Raw genomic sequence first — 14,840 nt, forward strand, 5'->3', positions numbered from 1 at the left:
TTTGTTTGGGTTTTTTTATAGTTGACATTTTCATTACGTGTTTTCCCTGTTACAGAAAAAGGCAATAGAGCCACGGTCGTTAGCAAGAAAACGTCGTTTGACAACACGATTTTTCCTAACAAAGCACAAAACAACAACACAAGACACCACTTCACATCCCTTCACCACTCACAAATCTCACATATTTTTACAGTCAATTTGTTTATGTTGTTCAAGTTTGGCTCATTCAGCCTGTATTTTTCCTTCCTTAGGGAACAAAAACAAAGAAAGTTATTTAATATTCACTTTAGTCATGTAACATCCACTTTCTATAAAATATATCTTGTTCACCTTTACTGAAGGATATAAGAAATATTCTTTTCAACAAAATACCTATCTTGAATGTCTAAAATGTTCACAACTAAGAGTAGTGTTTGGTCTGTTATATTTATATAGAAACAATTTAGCTAACAAAATATTAAATACCATGTGTTGCTAAGGTGTGTTCTGTGCGATAGTAGCAGATGTCGGGGTCAACGTCCACCTGACACACCCCTGGTCACGTGACCAACATTAACCACGTAGCTGCGATCGACCCAGATAGTCCTGTGCAAACTCACTCACGTGGCAGAAACACGACAGAAATGTAACTTTACAAAATGTGAAATTATTAATTTTATATCATCTAAAATGTTATTAATCTTATATATTTTCTGAATTTTTTTCAGAGATTGTTCGCAGAGTATCTGTAAACACTTTGTCAGCGGATATGAGTCATGGGGCATCAGGGGGTGAAGAGAGTTCAGGTGAATTCAGGTGAGTTCAGGTAGTCCTGATAATGTTCGAGAATATTTCGCTAGTATCAAGACGCGCATGCACGTGAATGTTTGGCTGCACGTACTAATCCGCATGTATCTGGTTTATCGTGCAAGCCCTCGGAGAGAACACGCCGAAACTCAGCTAGGATATTCCAGCACTAAGTCCGAAACCAACAGTCCGTGGTCCGTCCACTTTAATGCCCGTCAGGCAAGGCAACAATAAACACTATGGTTTGAAGAATCACATCGATCTTTTGCTCCCTGGCTGATTCTCAGACGATCGCGGAGCTCGTTGTGACAAATGTTATATTTGGGACTGTAACGAAAAAGTTCATATGCGTTGGAAGTTGCTTCCCTTCCGGCATGTATTCGTACCCATTCAGACACTAAATCGCCAGTACTTCCACAAAACAGAAGTGCGGTAAAAGGTAATCTAAACCATGACTTTTTTGTTCTCCTCTGAAGTACTTTAGCTTGACGGATCCAACCACCGAGAGTTGTGAATACACAATATCTCTCCGAAAATGTACAAATATTATTCCCAAGATTGTACTTTCATAGCAAAGCAAAATAATGCGTAACACATTTTGAAATTTAAGCAGTCAAACGGTAGATTACATACCATTTCTATGTGGAATCTAGTGTATCTTTGGGAATCTTGATGGTATGCACGTACTTTAGTATTTAGTCTAGAAAACTCGGACAACTCTAGATAATGATCATGATGTGGCCCCACGATGTAACCAAACGTTCCCGAGTATTTTTGGGTAATATTGGATTATTTTGATGGATTTTAATAAAAGATGACTGTATTTCTGAGACTGTTTTACATTTCAAACTTTAAATTTGATCACGTTTCATTTGCCCGAGCTTTTAGTGCAGCGATACTAAACGCTGCGCGGGGACGTCAGTGTTCATTGTTCATGACTACGGCGGTAACGATGTTTGAACACATATAGTTTCAGTGTCAACAATTGTGTTCTGTGTTTGTGAATTCAGTAACATAGTCTCACTGACAATCGTTGTGTGACAAACATGTATGCTGCGTCCTCGAGTACAGAAATATTAATTGATCTCATTTAACTTAAATGATTTAACTCACGTCATAACTCCTAGTATTGACAAAATGGAGTTTAATTAAGATGTGCGGTCGTTGACGAGGCAACTTTACTGATGTATGGTAAACAGAGAATCAAAGACAAGTTCGAAGTAGTTTCATACATACTAAATGTTCACATAGCCTAATCTGTATTTCACAAGCGTATGTTTAACAACGCCGTCAATCCTTTTGGTTGGGTCCATTGTTGAGAAATACGAAATACGAAAATGGGTGCTGTAAGTTTCAATACATCCAATCAGTCCTCGTTCGTAAACTTTCCTGAGTTACTGGCCTCAACCAACATTGTCGGTTGGTTGTTTAATGCCGCACTCAGCAATATTCCGGCCACACGGGTGTGATCTGTAAATAATCGAGTCTGGACTAGACAATCGAGTGATCAACAACATGAGCACCGAATTACGCACTTGGGACACGATGACATGTGCCAGCCAAGTCAGCGAGTCTGCCTACCCGATCCTGTGACATGAAACGTTTGTGTTATTTTCTTCTTTACCAACTCAACATGTTTACATCGTGGACACGTATCGTGATGACCAATTCTTAACTACATGTGTATAAGTCATATCTGTGTCAAGCCGTATCACTCATGTCATATATGTGAAACTGTATTACACAATGTCATATGTATGTCTAGCCATGTGACACAATGTCATACATATGTCAACCCGTGTCTCACAACGTCGTACATATGTCAAGCCGTTTCACACATATGGGTTGAGTGATACGAAGGGTAACTGGCAAATGTATCCCCCAGTCTCGACAGGTTCTGCGTTCTTCCACTTGTAACCCGAGGTCATCGCCATGACAATACGTGTCTTGCTTGCATCCGATACAGGCTGACCATCATCCCAGTCGTCATGGGTGATCTCTGATCCGTCTGACCACACCCACTGACTAGACAACGTTCCCCCGATAGCGAATCCTCCGATGGTATTGTATTCTGAAACGGATGGGCATAAGATATCATTTAGAAAGTTGAAAATAGTATTGCAAAGTGAGTGTGTGAGTGTTGGTGCGCGCTTTTGGCCGCACAAAGGCCTTTTGGGACCTAAATTGGTTGTAAAATAAACTGCAGCTAGCAATTATCTCACCGTAAACCTATACTAACAATTCCATTGAAATACATCACCAGTCTTTGACACAGGTATACGTACCTGACCTAGATGTTATCACATCCTTAATGTGACTGCTTTTCTGTGTTGTGTTTAGAATAACCAGCGAGCCTCCATCCGCTATACAATTTTGATTGGCCCTGTCCCAAGTTCTCGGGACAGTGTAAAACCGGTAACAGAGGTCTGCCTGCCGAGACAAGGTGTAGCCTGTGTCCGGGTGGCAATAGTCTGCAATATAACAACACAACCGGTAACAGAGGTCAGCCTGACCAGTCATGGTGTAGCCTCTGTCGGCGTGGCAATAGTCTGCAATATAACAACACAACCAGTAACAGAGGTCAGTCTGGCCAGACAAGGGTGGCATCTGATACAGATGTGGATTTTAGTACATACCACTCTTTACCTAAAACAGCAAGCATTAGATACATGAACAAAGGGAATTTCACTTTTAAACATGTGGAAAACATACTTGCTAAGCTATTTACCTTATAATATCTCCAAAATGTCTAGTGGTAAACAGTCTTCGTAAAGCAAATGGCCATTTAAACTAATCTAAAACGGATACGGTACAAAGATTTTGTTCCACTGATTCATGTATGTGTTCGTTTTGTAATCAGGTACCTGAGAGTGTTACACATTTATTCCGTGATTGTACTCATTCACGCACAGTGGAAAGTGTTAGCTGAAGGATACATTGATTTAACACCAGAAAATACTGTTTACATGTTACCAGATACAGTCAAACATGCACTTGTAAGTTGTAATTCATATACAATACGAAACAACACTTTGTGTACTTGCGCATATATAGCATCTGTGAAAAGAGAGTGGATATGTAATATGGACTTAGGCCCTTTGCCTACAATGTAAAGTGATCCTTGTAAACACCATCTATGTATTACGTACCTCTGCCTCTGTTACATCTGTAGAGAAATAATAGTCATTTTCTATCTTCGAGGCATGATCTATGCCAACCAGATATAGCCAAACTTGTAAGTATTGTCTATTTATGCATGCCTTATATATGTGAACATGTTCATATTTATAATGTGCTTGCAAAATCGTCGAACATTATAAAAATAAAACTTAGTCTGAAATATAACAACACGTAACAGAGGACAGCCTGACGTTAAAGCGTATATTTGGCGTACAGCTTGGCGAAACAATGGCGACCAGTAGATTAATATGTGTGTACTAGACAAACCAGGGTTTATAGTGAGCAGTCAGCTCTAACTCCGGGATTCTGACTGCAGGCCATCGCTTACGACAATCAACTGTTACTGACATGTTTTGTCTCGAGGTCCCACGGAGGTCACTTTCACAGAACTGGTCCTCTGTCGTCGGCGGAGCTGTAAATTTACGAATCTGCAATGTCATGTCACAGTCACTGACACGTTGATAACGATCAACGTGACTTAAAGTTCTTTTTGTGGCTGTTTCATATGGGTCATTCCATTACCTTCAGAGGCACTAAGGGTTTATATGTCAGAACAATCAACCATGGCATATGTTTATTTAAGGCGTATAACTAATGGGCCGTATGGGGTGAAACCAGGAAAGCTAGCTCTTAACTTCTCACATAGTCTGGCCGTCCCGTCACCATGACTACCTTCTTTGACGAGGTCCTTTCCTGTCAAGGAATCTCAAAAGGGTTAGAGCTGACAACCAGTGTACAGGAAAACAGTTTTTTCGTATATCAAGCATGTCTTAAGGATATCTTGCAAACTTTGCATTTGAACAGAATTCCGGAGAAAAAGTGTTCTTAGACACTACTGTGTCCCCTCAGTATGCTGACACACATTTTTCGCCAATGCCCGGTGTCACTGCTTATTTTAGGGAGTCATTCTAAACGTTTCCACCGCACGTTTTTTGGTACGTGCCGCGGAAAAGGCCGAGAATGTGTGGTTTGGGAGGATGATTGAGATTGTTTGCTCCTCAACTGGTTCCTGGGGCAGTGGGCAAACCCAGTGAATAAAAGGTTTGCTGGTCACGCCGAAGGCCCGATTCGATTCTCCACATCGTCACAATTTGCAAAGCCCATTTCTGTTGTCCCCCGCCGTGATATTGCTGGAATATCGCTGAAAACGGCGTAAAACCCACTCACTCACTCACTCACTCACTCACTGGGTCCGGTACAGTTTCAGCTGTTCATAGTGTTGGGTCTTGATCTATTTTATTACATGCATATTTCAAACACGACAACAGGATAAAGGAAAAAGCCCTATAAGAAACTGAACAACCTCGCCAGTCTGATTAAAGAAAATTGACTGATCATCAATAAAGGATTACATAGTTATAACTAGTTTCCATCCATTAGTTTCCGCGAAATTTCCGCCTGCACTGCCTCTGTTGTCAAGAATTAGAACTGCGTGCATGTTTGTTCTTCGACAGCAAACAGTATTGATATCGTCATTGTTCTGTTTCTCACGCTGGCGAATGCTCGTGTGCACACAAACTCGACAGGGGATAACTTCTGTATCTTCTTAACTTCAGATCATGTGTTAATCCATTCAATCTGTAATCCGAAGCAGCTGAAGGAAAACTGAGATCGATTTTTCATTGTCGTTACGTCTTTCATAGACATAACAAAGGACAATTGTTATTAACATTGACTGAGACTGAGATTCTACCTCTGTCTTGTCTTGTCTTGTTTTAATTTGTTTTGTTTGATGTTACAGGTCAATAAAAATCAACGCAGGGAAACGCCATTTTTGTAAATCTTAGCTGTCACTGAATCTATTCCTTTTCTGTTTACGGGAGAATACGTATTTCAATTTCATCCAATTTCCACTGTCACTGAATCTATTCCGTTTCTGTTTACGGGAGAATATGTGTTTCAATTTCATCCAATTTTCCACTATTTGAAATGGTGGAGGCTGTTAAAGGACCACTAAACTCAATGTTGTGGTACTATTTTTTATCACTGCATATGAAAGACTTCTGGTTAGTCATAAACGAGACACCATTTAAAAAAAACAACTTGTGGTTAATTAATACCAAGCGCTTAAAAGTTGCTAAAAAGCCGTCTGCTTCTCTCTCGCCCACAAACGAAACCGCAGACAGGTTACGCCAGAGCCCTACAGTGACGCCATAGAAGGAACGATTTCCAGTTAAATGTATAGAAAATGTGTTGGAAGCTCGTCATTTTGCTGATTTCTCGACGTCACCAAAGACATGCCGAATTGTTGTGTTGCCGTCAATTGTCCCTTGGGGTCGGGTGGTGGTGTCACTATGCACAGATTTCCACCAGACTCCGTAGTTTGTGCTTAAATTGGTTGTTAGTGTGTGCGAAGTGAGCTTTGCGGAAGCCTGTGGTATCAGGAATACTCTACAACAGGGATAGGTCACTCGCTAGCTTTCTTTACCATTTGTACTAATTAACGTGTGCCTCGTCATGCTCCAACGCACACAGTGACTTAGCTCGTTCCCAGTGCAACTTCAGTTGTGTTTAACCAGAGAGTCTATATAGAGTATACGTTGTAGATTATCCCTGGTTTAACAGAACTTCAGCCAGTTTATTGTATCAGTCGGAATTTTACAATGAATGAATGAACTATAGTAAGAATTTAAGAGAAAGAATTATGTGAATGAATGAACGAAATAAAGAAAAAGAATAAAAGAAATAAGTACATGATTATGTGAATGAATGAAAGAATAAATGATACACCGCGACCTTCCCTCCAAAAACATTTTAAAGAACTAAAAAGTATCGCGAGAACACGTGTTAACATCAGCTGTCCTTTTAAAAAATCTACTTTGATACATTTTTTTACATCAATAATTAATTCAGACATTTTATTGCATGTGGAGAATGGAATGGACATTAACAAAATGTTAAGTGACACTGTCACACTGCCTTCAAAAATAAAATGTAAAATTCTCACAAAGCGTTCTAAAACACCTGTCCAGTATTGCCAAATAATAAGATCAACAAGAAAGAAAGAAGTTGTGCAACTATAACCCTCAGGCATCAATGGCGAATCAGATCAGATCGGCAGTATGTCAAATCTTTCTCACACCTCAAATGCACCCTAACATTTTGTTTTAGATTATGGAACCATCACTATTACTTGCAAACACATTCCACCTGTTAGTATATTCCCCTCATAAGAATTAAAGGTGTATGTGAAAGATGTTTATTGAAGTAACTACTAGAAACACTCAAACGACGGCGTATAGTATTTCAATGGCGGATCAGAGCAGATCGGCGATATGTCACATTTTTCACACACCTCAAATACACCCTAACATTCTTTTTTAGATTATGAAACCATCACTATTACTTGCAAACACATTTCACCTGATTGTATATTTCCCTCATATGAATTAAAGGTGTATATGAAAGATGTTTTTGAGGAAGTAACTAGGAAAGGAATAGTCAAACAACGGCGTATAGCGCTTCAGTGGCGAAATGTCATATTTTTCACACACCTCAAATACACCCTAGCAATTTTAAGTCATAAAACTGTCACTATTACTTGCATGTACCTTTCAACTAAAGGTATGTTCTCCTAAAAATTATACGAATGTGTGAAAGAAGTTTTTATCGGCACAATTCAGTGTGTCTTCGCGGTGAATCGAGAATAGAAGCAAGTGAGCTGTAATATAGCGACTTGAAACTTTACTACAAATCTACTGTCCTAATACGGACACTAATACCAATTATTTGACTTAACTTGAAGTGACAAAATAGTTAACCTATCTTCTGCATGTTGGATTTCAGTTGTTACAACACTCAGCGAACTTAATCAGCTGTTGAAAATAAACCGGGCTCAATCTTAAATACTACGCTGCCACCATATTGGCTACACTGGTTACGTAACGACCCGAGACATACGTTCAGCGGCTTTTCGAGGAGTTTCTTCTCCCCCTCTATATAGACTCCCTGGTGGTATATACTAAATCGGATGGTTCGCCCTCTGCCACGCTTCCAGGATAGAAAATGGAGTTCAGGTTTCATCGAGTTTATAAAATCAAGACTGCTTACTACACACTGCTGACCAAAAGGAGTTTCCATAGATATAACGCTTTCTTCCTCGGAAACGAGGTTGTGGTCGAAGTGACAATATTATCTTAAAGGGGCACTGATGCGGAGCGAATAATGCTTCTCGCTAACGGTCTAATTACGAAAGCAAACCGCAAATTGGTCAGCGCCCACTCCTTCGACCGTGACGGACAAAGGAACTGGGCTCCTGTCCATATTAGCAAAATTTCTTCACTTAAACAGTCAGGAGGCCGGATGCCCATCACATGCCATTTGTTTAAAAATATCCATGGTATTCCTTGTCTGATCGTAACCATATATCCCAGCAGTGTAGTTCTTTTCAGATGCTTGGATGGTATACTTACTGATCCAATTTGATCCTATTTCTGTGTTTTTAACCTCGATATTTAATCATGTTACATGGAAATATGATGTCTACAGGCACGTAGCAAGCCATTTGTTTCAGTACGGAAGATTGCAAAGCTGTATATTTAGGTAGTTTTGAGTGTTGGTTGAGCTGTGATAGCAAATAGCATACGTAAATTTTGGTAGCTATGGTAGCTACAATGGTTTATTATTTATGATAATAAAACACACAGTTGATTTATTTGAATTCGTAAACAAAAAAACGATGACCTTGGCTTTGGTAGAGAAATCTGAAAATTGTCTTACGTAAAAAAAACGTATTTCACTTATTTACCAAAGTACACAGCAAATGCCTGTGTGTATTCCTTATGTAACGAAATTCCGTTGGTATCCTCAAAACAGTTTCGGCCCATAAGTGTTTTCAGGCTGCATGCGACACAGAGATTACATCTTCCTTGCTGTAACTCGCGTTTGATGGTGTAAACCTACACGTGTTATTTGTCATCATTCTCTTGATGGTCAATTCATGAATTTATAACAGGTATAATTAGTAGCAACACCACATCGGATACTCAACAAAGGTTCCCATTTGGCATTTCTCCTGTCTGGAGTAAATACTCAACATTATAAATTAAGGTCTGTAATGGCAAATGTATTGTATGTTATGTAATATGTGCATGTAAGTGATGCAAGAGGGTTTATCACCTGAGTTACAAAAACAAACATCGATCAAAGGATTAACCGATAACACACTGATTGATTAATTACTTTTGTTCTTCTAGCGGATTTGTCAAAAGGCAGTGTGTGTAGATGACTACACCCTGTCGTAAAGTGTGAGTGCAAAAACAACATCCTCCCATCAAAGAATTAACCACCCTTGCGTTGATTGATTGATTGCTCAATATTGGTCAACTAAATTACTTAGAATAGTGGACATCATACAATTAGTTGCCAGGTGTGCTATCTTGGGAGACCAATGAGAGGTTTATCTAGTTTTCACCAACGAAAGACGTGAAACGATGTGTTACTTTTTCGCAAATGAGATAGTTGTAAGACACGCGACACAGAGCAGGATTGTTTACCAGCTGCAGATGAATGGAATACGATTTCTTTTACGTGGATATTGATGGATACATTTCTGAACAAGGTAGTAGCCTGACACTGTTGCTATAAAATTAGTCTGTTCATTATTTGCATTTTGTTTTAATTTATTTGTTGTAGCATTCAGCAGAATCTGTATGACAGAAAACACACACTAGATCGCGTATGTGTGTGAAATAGGATCCACATTGGCAATCTATACAATGTATAAATGTTGCTGTTATGTTAGAAATTTACTATGAGTATAAGCAAATCGTGTGTTCTTTTATCAATTTTCAGAATCATGCAAATGTGACAATAAACTAATTAGGGTTATGAGACAAAATATAGAGACGTACATTGGCTTCGTTATTTTTCCGTCCTAATAGTTTTTTACCATTTCTACCACTGGCAGATGATTAACCTTCAAAGTGTTTCATTTGTTTTCATAATACATTTGTAATGAAGTACAATTGACTTCACCTCAGTTTATATGTCTATAATTAAACTATCAATTGCGCTTACGGACTGCGCAGCAGAGGTCACGAACCAGTCACGAATTCTGGGATATCATCCGGGTACTCACGGGAGAAAAACAATAACAAAAGTTTACACCAGTCCACGGAAAATGCTCCGCACCAGTGCCCCTTTAACTAATATTATATTGACCCCTTATATTGACCGCATCCAAGAGTGAAATTGTTATGTCATAAGCAATGTCATGTAAAATCCTATTGTCCATCAATAAAATACATATTTTACCACCAGTAGAAAGTAATTTTGCTTCTGTAAGTCGGTGAAAACAAACTTAAATAGCTTTCATCCCAAGACAGGGCGCCGCCATTTTTGAAAATCGTGAAGTCAAATCCATTTGAATTAATGAGATTATGGTTACCAAAAGGGGTTTGCATGACACAACCTGTAACATAACCTAAGCGAGGTCGAGGTGAAAATATTGCGCGATAAATTTCTAAAACTTGCTAAGTTGGTTTGTAACGTTCACTCACACTTGTCAATACACGTCTATATACTTGGTCTCATAATACTAATATTAATTAATTTATAATCATACGTGTATGCATTTTGAAACTTAATAAAAAAGCGATCTGCGAATGTATAACAGGAATGTAATATGTAGACATTTCATAGTTTGCCTATATGAATCATAATTCGCTGCGCACGCCCTAGTGTATGTCGTCTGCATCATTACACTTAAAAAAAGCAATGATTCTGTTGAAAGCTAAGACAACTTATTAAAACCAAAAATGCAAATATTAAAATTAAAGTTATAGGAGCAGTGCCAGGCTATTACCTTCTTCGAGGAATGTATCCATCAATATCCACAAAAACAAGTGATATATAATTCATCTGCAGATTTCCCAAGTGATGTGTCTTTTAACAGTCTAATATACGAAAACGTGACGTATCGTTTCAGGTTTTTCACATTGCTGTATAGTTTCATTGGTTACCCAAGATGGAACACCTGGCAACTAATTGCATAATGTGCGTCATTCTTTTTAAAAAGTTATTTAGTTAGCCAATAATGAGCAATCAATCAATGTATTGGCGGTTAATCCTTTGAAAGAAGGGTGTTGTTTTACATAGACACAGACACGACAGAGTGTATTCAGTATAGGTTAGTAAATGTACATACCTTTTGACAAATCCCCCATTTAAATCCCCATAAAACTAATTAATTAATCAATCAGCGTGTTATCGGTTAATCCTTTGATCGATCCAGACAAAAGAAATGCCAAATGGGGGCCTTTGTCGGGTAATCTAAGTGGCGTTACCACTAATTATACCTGTAATAAATTCATTAACTGAGCATCAAGTGAATGATGACAAATAACATGTAGGATTATACAACGGATTACAACCTAGCAACACCAAGTGATTTTGACAGAATCGTGTATGAAAACAAGGGTTGTAACTCGAAAACTAGGCAAAGCAGGAGACAAAACTAAATGATAGTAGATTGTGAGAACATATAGCTTTCATTTTTCTCAACAGTTTTTGCGATTTCAGGTTTGTACAAACCTGTAAAAGAAATAGTTTAATCCCTGAAATGTAGAAGAATACTGCACAGACCCTCAATTCTATACCTACTATTACGTCACGGAGACGCGCCGCTCTGGTTGGTTGCGGTTGAGATTCGTGCACTGTTGACGAAAAGGTCGATTTAAGGTAATTAAAGACCGAAATGAGCAGTTTTAATGACGGGGTTTCATTTATCACGATGTCAAGTGACCAGCAAGTGGTTTTGCATTTGTACCCCATTAAAGTATACGTGACCTTTAACAAATGAGAAACGCAAATAACTGACAATGATGAATCATACATAAATAACGGAATAGAATTTAAAATCAAGTCCGACCACATTTTCGTGTATCTATTCAAATTCGCTTGTGTTCATATGAGACTTTGATAAGATGTGACCTTCTAACGGGCAGAACTTTGCATTTAATAAATAGCTGCTACAAACGTGCGTTCATGGTCAAAAGAATGTAAATCCTACAACGGTGGAATTATCTGAATACTGTAAACAATATCAAAGTCTACATTTGTGCAGGAGCCATGCCTAGGCATGTTTTAATTCGGAATATGTAGTGTCTCATCATACCACGAAACGTCCTGGAACAAAATGTCAATAAAACAAGAAATATTAAAGCTATAAAGACATCAAGCCTGATCATTCTGGTTGTCTAAAAATCACTGGAATGGTTCCATGAACAAACGGACAAATTTGTGCAGGTGTCTGGTGCATGTGTCGAATCTTCATAACACCCTGCTACTTTCATATGCTAACTTTTCATACAAATCAAGGTTATTGTGTTTAGGAATTTTCAGTTAATCCAGTTAAACCCAGTTGATTTGTGCGAATGGGAAACCCGCTTCTTTGTAGCTGCCGCCTTAGACGTTGAGTGTGTGTGTGTGTGTATGTGTGTGTGAGTGTGTGTGTGTGATAAGTCAAATAATAAGTCTTTTAAGACTGTTACATCGACAGAAATACGGCTGTGACTGATAATCAAATTTAACTTACTTATGTAGTTACAGCTGTTTCAGAGTCTTCATAGGCAATTAGGCATATAATTGAAACTATATAACAGGCTAATGCACATGGATACAGGCGCATTATAAATGTCAGTTATCGTTGTCAATAATGAAAGTTTTTGATAATACATACACAACATGATGTTTTCTCACCAGGATAAAGCCAGAAGTAGTTGATGCCCCGCTCTCCAACGAGATCGCCTACAAGGTAACGGCTTGGAGCAAGACAGCACCTCTGCGTGGACTCGCGTACGAAAAACGAATGGCACCGTTTGTCCCTCCAGCAGAGCTCGAAACACCCATACAGAGAAGCATCTACCACGGTGGTGGGGCATTGGTGCTTCATGTTTGTGAACATGAGTCCGGTAACAGTTGTAATCAGAGTACAGACGGCCATTGCTGTTCCAGTGAACGTTCATGTGCTGCACTGTCCCGCTCAGAAAATCATTACACATTCACCATCACCTAGCGACAGCATCTTCAACAGATATAATCCCAACTTCTAATTTAGATATGGGCTAATAGCTTGCTTTATCTTATATTAATGAAACTGCGAGCATATTGTCTCCCTGTTTAGGTAATTAAAGAGTATGTATATGTACGCAGTTGCCATCACAAATGGCAACATAAATGGCCTACTAGTTTAAAACCTGTGGTGAAACTTCATTGCGGTATTTGTCGACAAGTTCCCACGGCGCTTGATTTCAATTTTCTATTTAGTAGTAAATCTCTAAATTCCTTTCATTTAGAAAATGCTCAAAAAACCATCATGCTTTGTTTGATTCCAACCACTTTGTAAAGACATATATTTCTGGAGAAAAGCACTACAGAATAAACACTATCGCGCGTTTCATCTGTTTGTCTAACAGCCTGGCTGTTTTAGTTTTTAAGAGAAGTACGTAATGTCTTAACTGAAGGGCAAACATTTTCTAAACACAACGGTTTAAATAAATACACATTGTGAGGCGCTTTAGCCACAAGGCTACACCACCCGGATGTTACCAAGCGGCTAGGTTAGTGTATCCCCACCCGTAAGTGGCACACTAAATGATAGCATGAAACCAAGTGACTAATAATTACCACCCTGGCATATCATACGGAAGTAAACACCTTCATATTGTCAGTATTTCACGAGCTTGCAATGCAAACGTTCCTCAACCAGCGGTTAGTACATAACCATGAGTATGCTTATTTTTTCTTCAGCCATTATACAACCTACCATTGAAGCTTACAGCGGTAATAGGTGCCTGAGACTTGCTGTCTCAATTCTACGTAATGCTTAAAGGGGCACTGATGCGGAGCAATTTCCATGGACTGGTGTAAACTTTTGTTATTGTTTTTCTCCAGTGAGTACCCGGATGATATCCCAGAATTCGTGACTGGTTCGTGACCTCTGCTGCGCAGTCCGTATGCGCAACTGAGAGTTTAATTATAGACAGATCAACTAAGGTCAAGTAATTTTACTTCATTACAAAGGTATTATGAAAACAAATGAAACACTTTGAAGGTTAATCATCTGCCAGTGGTAGAAATGGTAAAAAAACTATTAGGACGGGAAAATAACGAAGCCAATTTACGTCTCTATATTTTGTCTCATAACCCTAATTAGTTTATTGTCATATTTGTATGATTTTGAAATTTAACGAAAGAACACACAGTCTGCTTATACAGACTTATATATAAATTTCTAACATGACAGCAACATTTATACGTTGTATAGAGTGCCAATGTGGATCCTATTTCACACACATACGCGATCTAGTGTGTGTTTTCTGTCAAATAGATTCTGCTGAATGCTACAACAAATAAACTAAAACAAAATGCAAATAACGAATGTAAAACAGACTAATTTTATGGAACAATGTCAGGCTACTACCTTGTTCAGGAATATATCCATCAATATCCACATAAAAGAACGATATTCCATTCATCTGCAGCTGGTAAAAAATCCTGCTCTGTGTCATGTGTCTTACAACAGTCTAATTTGCGAAAAAGTAACACATTGGTGAAAACCTGATAAACCTCTCATTGGTCACCCAAGATAGCACACCTGGCAACTAATTGTATGATGTCCGCCATTCTAAGTAATTTAGTTAACCAATAATGAGCAATCAGTCAACGCAATGGTGGTTAATTCTTTGAAGGGAGGATGTTGTTTTTACACTTGCACTTTACGACAGGGTGTAGTCAGTATAGATTTGTACATCTACACACACTGCCTTTTGACAAATCCGCTGTGGAAGATAAAAGTAATTAATCAGTCAGTGTGCTATCGGTTAATCCTTTGATCGATGTTTGTTTTTGTAACTCAGCTGATTAACCCTCTT

The 14,840-nt window shown here is 38.6% G+C and overlaps 1 protein-coding gene across 1 annotated transcript; it reads right to left on the reverse strand.

Annotated features, from left to right (window-relative positions):
- Window positions 1-2,618: 2,618 nt before the first annotated feature.
- On the reverse strand, window positions 2,619-12,910 carry LOC137255572 (snaclec A9-like). Its single transcript, XM_067792995.1, has 3 exons — window positions 12,667-12,910; window positions 3,072-3,257; window positions 2,619-2,857 (listed from the first exon to the last, which is right to left on the reverse strand). Exons 1-3 carry the CDS (start codon window positions 12,908-12,910, stop codon window positions 2,619-2,621), a joined length of 669 nt encoding a protein of 222 aa, XP_067649096.1.
- Between the last annotated feature and the right edge of the window lie 1,930 nt (window positions 12,911-14,840).

Source organism: Haliotis asinina, chromosome 11, assembly GCF_037392515.1.
Source record: "Haliotis asinina isolate JCU_RB_2024 chromosome 11, JCU_Hal_asi_v2, whole genome shotgun sequence".
Classification (NCBI taxonomy): Eukaryota; Metazoa; Mollusca; class Gastropoda; order Lepetellida; family Haliotidae; genus Haliotis; species Haliotis asinina.